This window comes from Anguilla rostrata, chromosome 16 (genome assembly GCF_018555375.3).
Source record: "Anguilla rostrata isolate EN2019 chromosome 16, ASM1855537v3, whole genome shotgun sequence".
Lineage (NCBI taxonomy): Eukaryota > Metazoa > Chordata > Actinopteri > Anguilliformes > Anguillidae > Anguilla > Anguilla rostrata.
Window position 1 is genome coordinate 35,384,349 of NC_057948.1, and position 15,679 is coordinate 35,400,027.

The following is a 15,679-nucleotide window of genomic DNA, read 5'->3' on the forward strand; positions in this document are numbered from 1 at the left end:
ACTGGAATTAATACTCTTTTCTTGGTTATTCTGGCCCTCTCCGTACGTTCAAGGATGAACCAGCAAGAATTCAAGGTCACCTTTAGTGAGAAACCGCGCGCTAATGTAACTGAAACTGACCTGCGACCAGAAGACGACCCAGGGTCTCGCGAGCGCGCAATTTCATAGGCCCACTAAGCTGTATAGTGACTACAGGATACAGTGGCTTTAGCAGTTTGCGCGAAGAAATACCCAGGCCTATGATTAATTAAGTCTAATAATTATCTGTTTATCATGAGCAGTCCTTGATTTCGCAAAAGATGCCGAGAGTGTACACAAAACCACAAACGCTGCATATGTTTTGAAAATAAATAATTTACTCTGTACATTCACAGAAAACTAGTCGCTGTAAATTAAACGCGTCTCGCTCGAGCCTATTTATTTACCGCGTGCCGGGCTAACTGTAATTGCAGTTGCGCAGATGGCACTGCCTACCGCCCTTGTTCTCAAATAAAACGTCACTCAACTGGGGGTTGTTTCCGAGAAGCCTTGCAATGTTGCCACTGTAGGTAGGGGACATGCAGCAGGTTTTTTGTAACCGTTACTCGGTTGTAACCGTTATTTTTTATCCAATGTTTCCTGTATAGGTCCCAATTGGATGTGGACAGTGGCATTGCATTTTACAGTACTTAGAAAAAAACATCTGTATTTTGTTGAAAGGTCTTGGTCTGCTTAACGGTTATAGCCTTTAATGTACATGCTAGCCAAGGCTATTAATTATTTTAGAAATAGCGAATTCGTCTCTTTGTGCATGTTTGGTTATAGATAGTGCGGTGTATACACTGAGTGCGCCTTGGAACTTTCTCTCTCTCTACCCTCCCTTCCGGAATAAACTGTTGCCCTGCCTGCCAGCGGGATGTCCTCTTCGGCTCCGAACAAGTCGAATCTCTGGAGTATGCGGGAGTCCTCGGTCAACGCAACACTTGGCAGCAAAGAGTCCGGTTTGGAGATGACCGTGACTGCGCCCAACGCGCAACACGAGCCGTTTAACTCTGGAAAGCCCGTCAGCGATGGCAACGGCGGCAGAGCGCCGTCGCTGCGGAACCGAGCTCCGCTGGACGCCAACAGCCGCTTCGAGGTGATCACCGTGGACACAGCCGTCACGCGCCCGGTCGACCACATTCCCGGGGTTAACTTCAACCCGCGGATGTCCGTGTATAGCGCCACGCGCCCCGTGATCACCCGAGCCTACATTCAAGGGCGAGTGTACAACTTTCTGGAAAGACCAACGGGGTGGAAATGCTTCGTGTATCACTTCGCAGTGTGAGTCCTCTCTATATTCTTATCAAGGAAAAAAGTTTGGAGAGCTGTCACCTGACACCGTCAGGATACTAACACTGATCTCATTGAATGTGCTTTTAAAGTGCACTTTTCAAGGGCGTTTTGTCACCGGTTTTGTGTAACGGTTTGCCTCCTTATTACATTCTCGGCTTGTGAGTCAAGAAACACAATCATCACAGTCGTTACTGAATGTAATATAGTAAGTGTAGTCGTTACTGTAATGAGTCCATATCGCAACGGTTGCGTGTTTGATACCCTGTTAAGCCCCCTGCTGTGGTACCCTTGAGTAAAATCGGCATATTTCGCATAAATTCCTTTCATAAAATATCTCGCTTTAAAAATGGATTTGATGTTTTTAAAAAATATATATATTACTGCATAACAGACAGTAGCTGTATTAGTTTGAATAAATTGCTCTGGATGCGATCGTCTACAAAAAGTAAATAATGTAAAGCAATTATTATAGCGGCATGCTCACTCGCGCGCAGTTCAGAATCAAACCGCGCGGCTGAGTTTGTATCCTCGGTATCACGGTCAAGGTTGGTTTCCCTTTGATTCTTTGAGCAGGTGTTTGACCTAGAGAGAACGTGTCCTCGTTGCTTGGGTTCAGAGACTTCGTAGAACTTGTGACATGGAGGATCGTGGATACTTTCTTGTACCTTGTTTTTAAGGGGAAGGGGTTCCGTTATTCTGAAGAGGATTCCTGCAGGGATACTTCCGTAGTGTGCCCGCGGAACCACTGTGGCGGTTGGTCATCAGCAGCACATTTATCCAGGCATTTCCGTGTAGTTCTTACGGTTACGGGTCATGTAGATAGACACTGCACATTTAAAAATATGTAGGATATGAATCTGGTTAAATTGGCGGAAGTTTGGGGGGTAAACTTCTTTGCGGTCCATGCTAACTGATTTCACACCCCTCACCACCCATGTGAGGTTAATGTTTTTCTGCGTTGCCATTTCGCGTGCATGTGAAGCTTGACAACAAGATCTGGCCCTTCTGTACATCTAGCCTCACCATTTTGCCTACTGTCTAGAACATGGGTTTTTGGCTATGGTCCCGAAGAGCCACGGGATCTGCTGGTATTAGTAGTTACACTGCACTGGTAGCAGTGGATTACCATTATCTCACCAGGTCTGAATTGGTTGCTGGTTTTTAAGGTTAAAGCAAAACCAGCTGATTGCAGCACTGCAGGGCCTGGTCTAGAAGGGTGTCCAACACTGCCAAAGCTGGTCTTGAGCGTCCCTAGAGTCTCTGCTTCTAGGGCCTCCTCTGCAGCAACGGGAAACGATGTGCCCGTGTCAAACTGTGCTAGGGTTGCCAGGGTTACTGAAGGAGGGAGAGGAGGTGGGGAAATTACTGAAGGAGTGAGAGGAGGTGGGGCAGTTACTGAAGGACAGAGAGGAGGTGGGGCAGTTACTGAAGGAGAGAGAGGAGGTGGGGCAGTTACTGAAGGACAGAGAGGAGGTAGGGCAGTTACTGTAGGAGAGAGAGGAGGTGGGGGCAGTTACTGTGAAGGAGAGAGAGGAGGTGGAAGGGAGGTGGGACAGTTACTGATGGAGAGAGAGGATGTGGGGGGGTTACTCAAGGAGAGAGAGGAGATGGGGATAGGTGGGGCAGTTACTGAAGGAGAGAGAGGAGGTGGGGCAGATACTGAAGGAAAGAGAGGAGGTGGGGCAGTTACTGAAGGAGAGAGAAGAGGTGGGGGGGGGTGGTTCCTCAAGAAGAGAGAGGAGATGGGGATAGGTGGGGTGGTTACTGATGGATAGAGAGGAGGTGGGGGTGGTTACTGAAGGACAGAAGGAGAGGAGTTTGGGAGGCGTAGAGGCAGGGAGGAGGAGAGAAGTTTGGGATCGGTAGCAGCAGAGAAGAGGAGAGGAGTTTGGGAGGAGTAGAGGCAGGGAGGAGGAGCTGTGCACACTGTGGCCTTGGTGAGGAGGAGAGGAGTTTGGGAGGAGTAGAGGCAGGGAGGAGGAACTGGGCACACTGTGGCCTTGGTGAAGAGGAGAGGAGTTTGGGAGGAGTAGACGCAGGGAGGAGGAGCTGTGCACACTGTGGCCTTGGTGAGGAGGAGAGGAGTTTGGGAGGAGTAGAGGCAGGGAGGAGGAGCTGTGCACACTGTGGCCTTGGTGAGGAGGAGAGGAGTTTGGGAGGAGTAGAGGCAGGGAGGAGGAGCTGTGCACACTGTGGCCTTGGTGAGGAGGAGAGGAGTTTGGGAGGAGTAGAGGCAGGGAGGAGGAGCTGTGCACACTGTGGCCTTGGTGAGGAGGAGAGGAGTTTGGGAGGAGTAGAGGCAGGGAGGAGGAGCTGTGCACACTGTGGCCTTGGTGAGGAGGAGAGGAGTTTGGGAGGTAGGCAGGAGGAGAGCGTGCACACTGGCTGGGAGGAGGAGGAGTTGGGAGGAGAGGCAGGAGGAGGAGCTGTGCACACTGTGGCCTTGGTGAGGAGGAGAGGAGTTTGGGAGGAGTAGAGGCAGGGAGGAGGAGCTGTGCACACTGTGGCCTTGGTGAGGAGGAGAGGAGTTTGGGAGGAGTAGAGGCAGGGAGGAGGAGCTGTGCACACTGTGGCCTTGGTGAGGGGGAGAGGGAGCAGAGCCACAGGGAGGGCCTGCCAAAATGCCAGCCTCTTATCAGAGCTCCAGAGCTCCCGGCCCACGCATTCAGAGGCATACAAACAGCCTTATCACTGCCGCTTCCAGCGCTGCGTCCGCTGTGTGTGTGCGCGTGTGTGTGTGCGTGCGTGTGTGTATGTGTGAATGTGTGTGTGTGAAAGTGTGTGAATATGTGTGTGTGTGCGCACGAGCGTGTGTGTGTGTGTGTGTGTACGTGTGTGTCTGTGCGTGTGAGTGTGTGTGTGTGTGTGTGTACGTGCGTGTGTGTACGTGTGTGAATGTGTGTGAGTGTGTGTCTGTGCGTGTGTGTGTGTGTGTACGTGTGTGAATGTGTGTGTGTGTGTGTGTGCGTGTGTGTACGTGTGTGTCTGTGCGTGTGAGTGTGAGTGTGTGTGTGTGTGTGTGTGATGTGTGTGTGTGTGTGTGTGTGAATGTGCGTGTGAGTGTGTGTGGTGTGAGTGTGTGTGTATGTGTGTATGTGTGTGAAAGTGTGTGAATATGTGTGTGTGAGTGTGTGTGTACGTGTGTGCCTGTACGTGTGAGTGTGTGTGTGTGTGTGTGTGTGTGTGAGTGTGCCTGTCGGTGTGTGTGTGTGTGTGCATGTGTGTGTGTGTGTCTGTGTGTTTGTGTGTGCGTATGAGTGTGTGTGTCTCTGTGTGTGTGCGTGTGAGTGTGTGTGCATGTGTGCGTGTGTGTGAGCGTGCCTGTCTGTGTGTGTGTGTGTGTGTGTGTGTGTGTGTGTGTGTGTGTGTGTGTGTGTGTGTGTGTGGTGTGCGTCTGTGTGTGTGTGTGTGTGTGGTTCAGTGCTTCTACCAGTATTTGCCCCTATATGGAGATGCCTCGACAGGGAGTTAACTGATATGAGGCACACACCAGCTCTCTGACACCCAAAACAGACTTCTCTCAAAATCTGTCAGGTTCTGCTAATATTCCACAGTATCCCTGTTCCACCAATGACCTTTCACGCTCACCAACTTCCTGTTTTATTTCACCAATCAGACAAAGATGAAAGGGAACAAAAGATCCCTTCCTGCATCACTTGCGTGGGATGACTGCATCCAATAAACAGCAGATCTGGGTCTTAATGCTCTGTTTTAAATCCAGTAACTCTTTAATAAAGGACTGTCCCATTTCTGTAGACGGCCGTCATCAGTTTTCGCCAGTACTCATATTAAATATTTCAGCCTTTTGAAATTCTTTCATATGTTTGTATGTGTTGGGTTAGTTATGTGTGTTGTTTTTTATTTTTGTTACTAACATGCAAGTTTTTTTTTTAATTTACTAGTGTGTAAGTGTTTAAGATTATTTCAGATGCATATTTCAACTGTCATATTGTTTTAAAAACACTGTGAACTCTGAATGCTGGAGTATAAACGTGAACCTTGTTCCTGGTGCATGAGCCTCATGCTTGAAGCGAGCAGGAAAGGAAAAGCTGCCTGTCAACGCAGCTGTGTTTGTGTCTCGCTCGCTCACTCTCTCTCTCTCTTTCTCTCTCTCTCTCTCTCTGTCTTTCTCCCTCTGTCTCCCTCCCTCTCTCTCTCTCTCTCTCTCTCTCCTGGCTGCTCCGGGCGGCAGCCAGGTGTTCTACCTGTCGTCCCCTGTTCACAAACAATCTCCTTTCTCTTCTGGAGTGTTTATTGTTTTTTAAATTGTGTGTGTGCGTGTGTTTTCTGGAGAGCGAAGTCATCAGTTGAGCCTCGTTGCAGTTTTGTGTCTGGCTGGTAGAGGGCAGACCACATTGTTGGTTGTCTCATTGTCTTCTCCAAAATACGCTACTGCTGAATTATCCTAAAAAATAAGAGAAATAAGCACTCGATTTGCTCCTCAAAATGACTGTTTCTTCGCCCCACAGACTTAAAAAGCACGTAACATCAGTATTTGTCACCTGAGCCTTCGTCCTCTTTAAACGTCTTTAATGTCTTTAAACATTTAACCTTAAAGCGGAGAGCGGTTGTGCATATAATTATGTTACACCACGTCAGTCAAATGCAAAATAAGTATGAGAATATTGTATTTTGAATGACGCCGGAATAGCGATGACCGGGAAATTCCGATCTGTGCGTTTAAATGACAGTCGGATTGACAGATTTATTTCTACATATGAATGTGGCCCAAAACACATCTGAAAATATCCGATTTCATGTGCTTTTTTTCCTGTTTACATGTTCATAATACACATTTGATATGTGCCGCATGTGAGCACACAAGACCAGGTCAAAACCTAGTATATGGCTGGACCTAACACACTTCATCCGGCCGACCAGTGGTGTAACTTCATCACTCACTCAGTCACTCAGTCACAGACATTTGCGTTTGTAGGGCTGCCCCTGCTGGTGACCGCACCAGCCAAAAATCTGAATTGGGTCACTTTTACCAGGTGGTGTAAACGTAGCCTTAGTGTGTAAAGAGGCCGCAGCTGGCGGGTGACTGTATCACATTGTAACTGACCCCTAGTTTTTGGGCTAATATAATCAACAACGCAGTACTTTCATGTTTAGTTGTTTTCTGTTTGTTTCATCGTGAGGATGTTTTCGTATTAGTGACTTTATTGTAATTGCATTAGTGGGCTTTTAATTTGAAATTAACATCCCAGTAAACGGCGTAGATGAAAAAAAGGAAGTTGAGACAAGTTAGCCAAAAACACGGTGGAAAAACTTTCCAAGCAACGCAAAATGTTGTTTAGTTGTTTAGTTCCTAGCTGATATGGGCACAAGGTTTGTCATTTTTAAATTACGTATTGTGATTAATACTGCGTGACATCGCAGCTTTAATGTATAGTTTTGGTAGATTTGTAAGCGAGTGTTTGTTACCTGACAAGGTCGCTGTATTGGTTTATTGCATCGCCGATGTGCGCGTTTTTCACAAGTGATTAACATTCCATTGCTTAGTTTAAGTTTCCTAGCCCCGCGGGTGTGTTAAATGCTGCACTGTTAAAGTGCGTATTGCAGTAAACAATGTTATGCATGTGTAAAAACTAACTTGCGTACGTGCGTTACGTGTAGGCTATCATTTATAATGATATAGTTTCTGTTGCTAACTGCGGTTTATTTAAAGGGGGTTTCATGAGTTATATAGGCCTACGACATCAATCCGATCAGAGATTGTCATTTTGTTCTGACAAAAACAGTTGGAATTCGTGAGCGAAGTGTAAACGGTGATTCATCATCAGTGTAAGGTTTACACATGGTTTTGGCTATTGAGATCAAATGTTTTTTTTATTTTTTATTATTATTATAAAACAGTTTGCTGTGTTTGACATTACGTAAGAACTTGTAGCAGATGGTAATGGTTTTGTTTGTTTTCACCTTCTAGCTCTTACGGTGTGTTTATGGAGCTACGACAAATTCAGATTGTTCAAATAAAAGCTTTGTTAACCGTCAGTTTGGAGAGTCAGACTACCTTTCAGCCTGGGACGCTACGGACAGCTGTGGCGTTTCCTTCCGTTACTGCGCTCCTTCCTACGAGCAGGCTGCCCGTAATGCGGAGTGTGATATACTCTAAAACATTTAAACATCAGCGCCAAAATTAGAAATAGGCCTACTCTTTAATATTGGGGCCCAGATTCTTTAGGCACTCTGATCCAGAGCCACTTCCAATAAGTCCAAAACCAAGAAAAAGGTCTGGATTCGTAAATCACCAGCATCCCGTGTAGGGATTCATAAGAAGCGGAATGGCCAGGCCAAAACTCCCCAGTGAAAGGCAACCCTCTGCCATTATAATTAACATGTGGAAGGGAAGGTGGAGAAAGGTGATATGGTTTTATATGCCAACAGGGGGTGGTGCCATGCAGTCATTCACCATTTCCCCCTGAGTTTCCCTAGTGATGGAAGTCTGGCTCCTCTCTCTGACCTCTGTTTTGTCTCGTCACGTCTTCATCTGCCCCCTTTTCAGACGTCTCCGCCGTCTTCAGCAAACTTCCTTAGCGCTCAGTGAAGTCGGCCTGCCTGCTGTAAATTTGCCCAGTTTTTATTGTTGCCGTGTAAATAAAAGAATAAGGCTTCTGTCTGAAAGCAAGGTTGAAGGAAAACTCGACGCGCTGATTAGAGAGTAATGTAGCGCCTTGGACCGTGTTTTCCTTTGTGATGGGGGCTCTGATAGGGCCGGGGTCCTGGACAATGGGCTCAGCCTTTGAGCGCTCGTGTGGAGAGAGCGTGACGGACGTAGGGTGTGTGCGTTACGTGGGACAGACGCTCGTGTGAAGAAGAAGAAGAAGAAGACATACTTTTATTGAACCCTGTGGGGTAATTTGTCCTCTGCATTTGACCCATCCTTAGTGCCTTGGTCAAGGGCACGTGCAGGAGCGCACCTAACATGCATGTCTTTGAGTGTGGGAGGAAACCGGAGTACCCGGAGTAAACCCACGCGAACACGGGGAGAACGTGCAAACTCCGCACAGAAAGGCCCCAAGCCGAGATTCGAACCCGCGACCTTCTTGCTGTGAGGCGACAGTGCTAACCGCTGTGCCACACGAGCGTCTGCGTGAGACGGACGCCGGTGTGACCGCTAGCCGAATCTGTGACCGCTAGCCGGATCTGTGACCCTCCTCCGTGCTCCTGGGCTGGGTGGCTGCAGCTGCCGCCGGGGCTCGTGTAGATGTTTATTTCAGAGGGGTTTTTTTTGTGTGGCTCTTATCAGGTCTAAATTTACACAAAGCATACCGCTCTGCGATAACGGAGATCTCCCACGTCCGCTTTTCACCTTCAGCGGGGAAACGAGGGACGCCAGCGTGCAGAACGAAACCAGGAGTTACAGGGCGGTTATTTGTGCTGGAGAGTGTGTGTATGAGCGTGTGTGTGTGTGTGTATGTATATGTGTGTCTGTCTCTGTACATGTGTGTATACATGTGTGTGTGTGTGTGTGTGTGAGTGTGTGCGCTCTCTTTGGGGGGAGGTGTAAGGTGGTAGAGTGGCAGTCTGCTCTATCTGGGAGAGAGAGCGGTGTTATCTGGTAATGGAGGGGCTCACTGTTAGAGTGGAGCGTGAGTGACCTTGGGGGAGGGGGAGGGGCTAAAGTCGGCCGGAGGAAGGAGCGCCACCCATCAGCTGGGGGTCACCCGTGCTCAAAATTATGGAATAGGCTCTTCGGCATTATGGGACAGTTCCAAATGAACTGGAATCCTATCCCAGCCACGCCCTCCATGATGGGCTAGGCCAATGGGGTGGGCTTACGCTGCTTTCATCATGGCAACGCCCACCAGGGCTGCCGTGGGCTGTGCTGGGTTGGGAGTTTGACTGGGGTCAAAGTTCATTTCCCGTCTCCTGGTGCAGGAGGGGGTGTAATGATGAGAGGGGCGGGCGTAATGTGGGGGGTGGGGGGGTGGGGGTTTGGGGGGTGGTCGCGCCTCGCCGTGCTCCTACATGGCCCGCCATGCGGAGAATGCAGCTGCGTGCGGGCGAGAGGGACCAGACCGTCGCCCGCTATCTGCGCCTCGCACCCGCGGGTCATCGGCCCGACCCCGCTGGTGCCGGGACGCCCTCCGCCGCCAGGGCCCTCTCGTCCCGCTCACAGAGCCCGCAGACCCCGCCCCGCCAGGGCCCTCAAACATCTCAGGGGGTTTCCACATGATGAGCAGAACACACACAGCTCTCTGCCAGGCCCTGTCCTTTACCCCTGTGAAGAGAGCGTTCTTTTGGAATGTTTTTTTTATTTATTATTCAGTCAGGGTTCTAGAGCTCCACCGCTTTCAGTTACCAGCGGCGATTCAGTGATTGTGACGTCAGCATTAGAATGTCCAGTTCAGAACATTCTGATCACTTGTTTGTGACCTCACAGCTTAAAGGGTTAAACTCCTGCTCACGTTCCCCTGGGGGCCTCTGTCTGCCTGTACCATGTGACCTGCTCTCGCTGTTCCGTACGTTAGCAATTCCCCGTGAGATAAAACACCTGCTGACGTGAGCGTGGAATTTACCTTAGCCACGGGGGCATCAGACAACAGCCCCTGCCCTTCCAGTGCCAGCTGCTGTACCAGCTGATGACATCACCATTTTATACTGGAGTGCTATTGGTCCTGTCAGCCGTCAATCCTCCTGTCAGAAATTCCACTTTGCGCAACCATGGTCCCGGTGTCCTCTCCGGTTCTCCGCCTTATCAGAAGTTCCCTTAATTCTGTTTGTTCTATGATATTGTCGCGGTACTTGGGGGGGGGGGTTAGTGTTAGTGTTAGTGAATGTCATTGCAGCCTGTAGATATATAGTTTACTATGTTGTGCATCTCATCCTGTTTTTTCAGAGGTGACCTTTGACCTTTCAGAAGTGATATCCAGTGGAATAGTGGTTCAGGTTGCACTAAACCACTCCAGATCTGGGTCAACTGATGGCCTGAATGACTCTTTAGACAGCCTTAAACTTCCTGCAGACTCACAGACAAGGAACAAGTTCACAGTTGTTTTTTTTAAAGAAACTTGTACTGGTGAATATATTTTCACCAATATGCGGAACACAATTCTTCCTGTTTTTCTTCTGCGATGTGTTTTGTGATATAGAGAAAGAGAATGTGTGATAAAAACTGTTATAGCACCCATGTTATAGCAGCCCTACCAAAGCTTGGCTCCGTCCTGCCCAGCTGATCTGAGAAAGCCTTACGCGCAGGCTCCACCCTCTGTGGCTGATTGACAGCTGATGAATCCTCCTAATGTAGAGCTTTTCTGCTCTCCTAAGGAGGCGACGCTTTCAGCTCCACTGGCACTCGCTGATAGCCGCGCCCCTCCTCTGGCCAATCAGAGAGGCAGACACACCCGCTGCTTTGAATTCAGTACTCAAGCCCTGCTTACGAAAACCTTTATAAATCCTGACGTCCCATAATAATGATAATAATAATATTAATAATAATAATAATAATAATAATAATAAAAAGATTATATGCACGTACACACAAAGGCATACAAACACTCTCACTCTATCCGAAGCACAAATAAATTAAACCAAAATCATAACCTCATTCGCATGCAATCATTCGCATGCAATAACCACTGTACAGACTGTTGTGTTTAATACATTCTCATATTGTCACCCTTTTGTTTGTTTATGCTAATGTTTTTTTTTTTACCTTGTTAATTCTATATGTACTGTTGTTGCTTATGTTGATGTTATTATGTTATTATGAAAACTACATGTGTACAAAAGTAGTAGTACTAGTAGCAGTAGCAGTAGTAAGTAGTAGTGATAGTAGTGGTAGTAGTATGTATATAATAATGTATATTACCTAATGGTAATGTGTGTATTTCTGCACACTCTGTATATTTCCCGTGCAGCACCCGCTCAGGTGTGTCGACGCGGTGTGTTGAATGTGTCTGTCTGTCCCGTAGGTTCCTCATCGTCTTGGCCTGCCTCATCCTCAGCGTTCTGTCCACCATTGACCAGTACCAGAGCCTGGCGCAAAAGACTCTCTTTTGGGTGGTAAGTTTTCAAAGACGTGTTTTTATATGTTCTCTGCCTTTTCATTTAATTTGAGTTTTACAAACCGACAAAATTTCATTCGGTTGCATTTTTTGCGGGGTTTCTCCTTCATATTATTCAGAACCACCAGGGGGCGCTAAAATACCTCACAAGATTTACGAGTGTTTTAAATTTCTCAGGTCCCTGGTTTTCATGTTGAACATATCTGCATTCAGAAACCGTGTCTCTGTGTGTGTATATTTATTATATGAATCATGAATGTTGACTTTATCATTTCTAATTTAATAGAACCAGTTATCTGTCCACACTGATATACATGATGTCTTTCTAGACCCAGCGACATGCCATGTAATACCATTTCAGGACAGCAGAGGGCACCAGTTATCCACTGTTCACTGCGCCCCTCGCTTGTCCCTGTATAGAAAACCACTAGACATAAACTTTTAATTTTTCAGTGCAGGCAGTCTGATAAATTCGTAGCACTTTTGTCATACGTTTGTGTGTTGAAATCGAAGCTTGATTGATCCACTTCAAATGTTGTAAAAAAATTTTTTTTTTTTAAACGAAAAAGAAAACAGGCTTCCAGGACTGGTGAGTTTTCAAAAACAATTAAGGGGCTTTGTGGGGTGTGTGTATGGGGTGGGGGGGGGGGGTCTACCTCGGGGCTACTGAAGTCAGACATCCCAGACTCCTCTTTGCTGAGATCAAACGCGCGGGCCTATACTCCGGTGGCTGGTCAAAGGGCGGGAGGAGATGAGAGGCTGTGGGTTTGCCCTGTAATTACAGCTGAATACAGGCTGAGGATCGGCTATTCACAGCCAGGACCCCCCCCCCCCAACCCCTCCCCTCTAATCCAGACGGGACAGGGTCGGTCCCCAGCCCAAACTACACGCTGCCCGGAGTGGGATAACCTGAACGATTACAGCCCCGATAAGAGCCACATGCCCAGATTAGAGATCTCTCATCTTTCATCAGTTTGTGTAGGAAACAGTCCAGGGAGTACAGACAAGAGAGAGAGAGAGGGAGAGAGGAGGGAGGGAGGGAGGAGGGAGGAGGAGGGGGGGGCAGAGAGAGAGAGAGAGCTGGGAAAAGGAGGGAAAGAGAGAGAGAGGAGGGGGAAGAGAGAGGTGGGTAAAAGGAGAGAGAGAGAGACAGAGGAGAGGGAGGGAGGGAAGAGGGGCTGGGAAAAGAAGGGAAGAGAGAGAGGGAGGGGGGATGAGAGAGAGAGAGATTAGGGGGCGTGCAGCGGGTGTCAGGTCAGGGTGTAGGAACGGTCCGGGGGGGGGATTAAACCCTGTGTCCCCCCCCCCTCCTCACAGGGAGACTCCAGAATCACAAGTTAATCTCTTAGACAGCGGCCAGCCGTGGGGGGGGGTCCGGGGGGGGTCCGGGGGTGTGTGGGGGGTGCTGGGATTATCCGGCCCCTCGCGCAGCGGCAGTTTTGGGGCGCTATTGGGATTAGCCCCCCGCTTGTGACAGGTGTCCCCTTTTGTGTCCCGAGGGGGGGGGGGGGTGGGGGGGGGACTCCATCATTGAGTATCGAACACGCGAATCATGCACTGCTCCCCCTGTTCAGGGTCTCCGGGGGGGCATCATTGGGGGTCCCCCCCTCTTGGAAAGGACACACCCCACCCCCCCGTACATGGGACAGGGCGCCCCATGGCGTGTACTGAACACTGCTGTGCGTTTCACTTGGCTCAGACTATGTGGAATACTTTAGCCCTTTAGCACCCTGTCTGCTGTAAAATGTAAATGCACTTTCACTAAATTGAGCGCCTAGTGTCAATTTAAACAATGGAGTTAGTCGGTGAATGACTCGAGAGACAGTAGAAAAGAGCTTGGCTTAAATGTCACAGACCAGCGAAGACTTCCGCAGATTAAGCTGCCCTTCTCAGATGGTCCGAGGCAGGATGCTTTCTTGTTTGTTTCAAAGCAGGATTCCTGCAGATTCCGCACTGTTTTAACTGGACTGTGTGTTTTCCCTAATATTCCCCCCAAAAAAACTTCTGTCACGTAATTGTACATGTTGGTTAATAGTGAAAGTGTTGAAAATGCTCTTTATCTGCAGTTGTGGACTCATATTTTGTCCAGGACTGTTGCTAATATAAAGGCATTAAAATAAAATTTGCCTTTGACTTTGTCGATTTATTCAGACAAATTTGAAGCCTCTGTCTCAATTGGCCTTAATTAGATGTACAATTCCTTTTTATGAGCCCCACTGAGCAACCAAGTAGTCTTATTGACTCTGAATGCTGTTCTGTATCGCTGATTGCTTGACGGCATCTCCATTAAAGAGAAATGAGCAGAAATAAGTAAGAGAGAAATCAATCAGCTGCCTGTGTGTCCCATGTCAGAGCTGAAAGAATAACCCGTATCTGTGACTTTAAGGAGAAAAAGAGATGACATCCAAACCTGCTGTAAATAAAATAAAATTAATATTTAAGAAATTTTTGTTTTATTTTTCTGTTCGGTGTTCAGTCATGCTTAAATGAAGAGCTGTGTTTGGGGGAATGCCGTTGTACTCAGTACTGTAGGTACACTGCACATGGTTCTGGGGTTGGGGGGGTTGGCTTAAATGGCCAAATCAGAGACTCTTATGATTGGCACAGAGGGTAATATATGCTGGGAACAGGCAGGTGAGAGACAAGAGCCCTTTTATGAACATTCTTATCAGGAGCTTCATACAGGATTCTGCAAGCATTTCACTACGGATTACAAATGCACAAGTGTAATGTGTCTTTGTACCACTAGAGGGCGACCGAAGTACAGTAGTCCCGGAGAGGTCAGATGACACCGTAACGCAGGGTTTCCTCTGTGTTCAGAGTGTGTGTATGCGGGAGAAGGTGTGTGTGGCACCGACCCGCCGTGCCTAAAACGGTCGCAGACAGGTGTGTTCCCGCAGGAAGCACCGGAAAGGAAGTCCCAGCCGCCAGCTGGTGCGAGTTTACTCACTGTAAGCCCCCCCAGAATCCTGGTGACACCCCCGCCCCCCCCCCCCCAACGCCCCCATCGTGACGTGTCTGTGTGTGATGGCACACGTCTCTGGGGAGGTGATAATGCCCGCGCTGGGTGTTTGGGGGGGGGAGTGGCGCACAGTAGCCCGGTCATAATCACCCCATAACCAGGCTCTGAGCCTGCGCTCTGTGAGCAGAAAGAGCGGCCGTTATGCGGATTAGCACTTCCCATTTCCTGCGGCTTCCCCGCGTCGGTAACGGCTGATGACACGGACTCAAGAGTTTAGTGTCGCCGGGCCGATGTGTCCCCTGTTACTAAGCCTGCCTTATATGTAGAAAATATATTAATACGTTTGGGAGGGGGGAAATATGTATATGTACCTCGGTGGGCTAGCAAACTAGTGCCAAATTTACCTTTGCATTAGCTTGGTTTCATACACATAAATCTTCTGTTTTTAGTTTTTTTTTTTTAACTACATTAATTTTTTAAAAATGTTTGCACTCACAGTCCTAACACAGAAACTGCAGATTTAAGAGTTAAGAAATTCAGATTTAGAGGAACTGCCGCCATTACGCTGATGAAACACCATCCACAAGCACTTCAGTCCTGACCCTCGTGTTTAATCAGATGTAAGGATTCTGTGTATATACTGTATACACTGTATATAACAAGGACTGTGTTTCCTACGCCGGGTACCCAGTATGGATGTAAATACCCTCAAATTAAAGCTGACAGTCTGCACTTTGACCTCATATTCTTTGTTTTATTCATTGTCAAAACCAGTTTGAATTTGACGGGGAGAGAGAGTTCAGCCAGCAATGTGGGAAACTGTGACAAACTACATTGTGTGTGTGTCTGTGTGTGTGTATGCGTCCGCGTGTGTGTGTTGGTATAGATTTGTGAGAAAAACAAGAAAACTGGAAGAAAACTGATTGATGGTTGATTGATTGTAAGATTGATTGATTTTGAGACGTGACCAGTGCTGTGTATATATATATAAGAGTGTGAAAGTGTGTGTTTTAACCCTAAGCAGCGCAGTGCAGAGTGCATAGCCGGTAGCCTGCACACTTAGTGCGTGCATGTGGCATTTCAGCACTGTGGAGCTCCTGGGTCTTCCCCTGTAACCACCCCTTCTGTGACCCCCCCCCCCCCACCCAGATGGTATATTGGGGGGGTGGGGGGGGTTCTGTAGCTTACATCACAGCTGAAGCTGCAGGTCACAGGGTCTGGGGGGGGAAGCATGAAAGAGAGAGAGAGGCAGGGTTGCACCCCCCCCCTCCCCCCCCGCTGGGTCACTAATGAACTGAGGCCATTTCTTTCATTGTGTCTCCCAGCTGTTACGCCAACAAGAGCCAAAATGGCCCCCGCGTGTCCATACCGACAGCCACCAGCACACAGC

General features: G+C 48.3%; 1 protein-coding gene across 2 annotated transcripts; it reads left to right on the top strand.

The window, feature by feature from the left end:
* Positions 1-525: 525 nt before the first annotated feature.
* On the top strand, positions 526-11,933 carry LOC135241813 (potassium voltage-gated channel subfamily KQT member 1-like). 2 transcript variants are annotated; one of them, XM_064312517.1, is made up of 2 exons: positions 526-1,302; positions 11,235-11,833. In XM_064312517.1, exons 1-2 carry the CDS (start codon positions 896-898, stop codon positions 11,377-11,379), a joined length of 552 nt encoding a protein of 183 aa, XP_064168587.1. In that variant the 5' UTR covers positions 526-895; the 3' UTR covers positions 11,380-11,833. The 2 variants fall into 2 exon arrangements, 1 of the variants encoding a protein (XP_064168587.1); XR_010326122.1 differs by lacking the exon at positions 526-1,302 and adding an exon at positions 6,115-6,645 and having other exon boundaries at positions 11,235-11,933.
* The last annotated feature ends 3,746 nt before the right edge of the window (positions 11,934-15,679 follow it).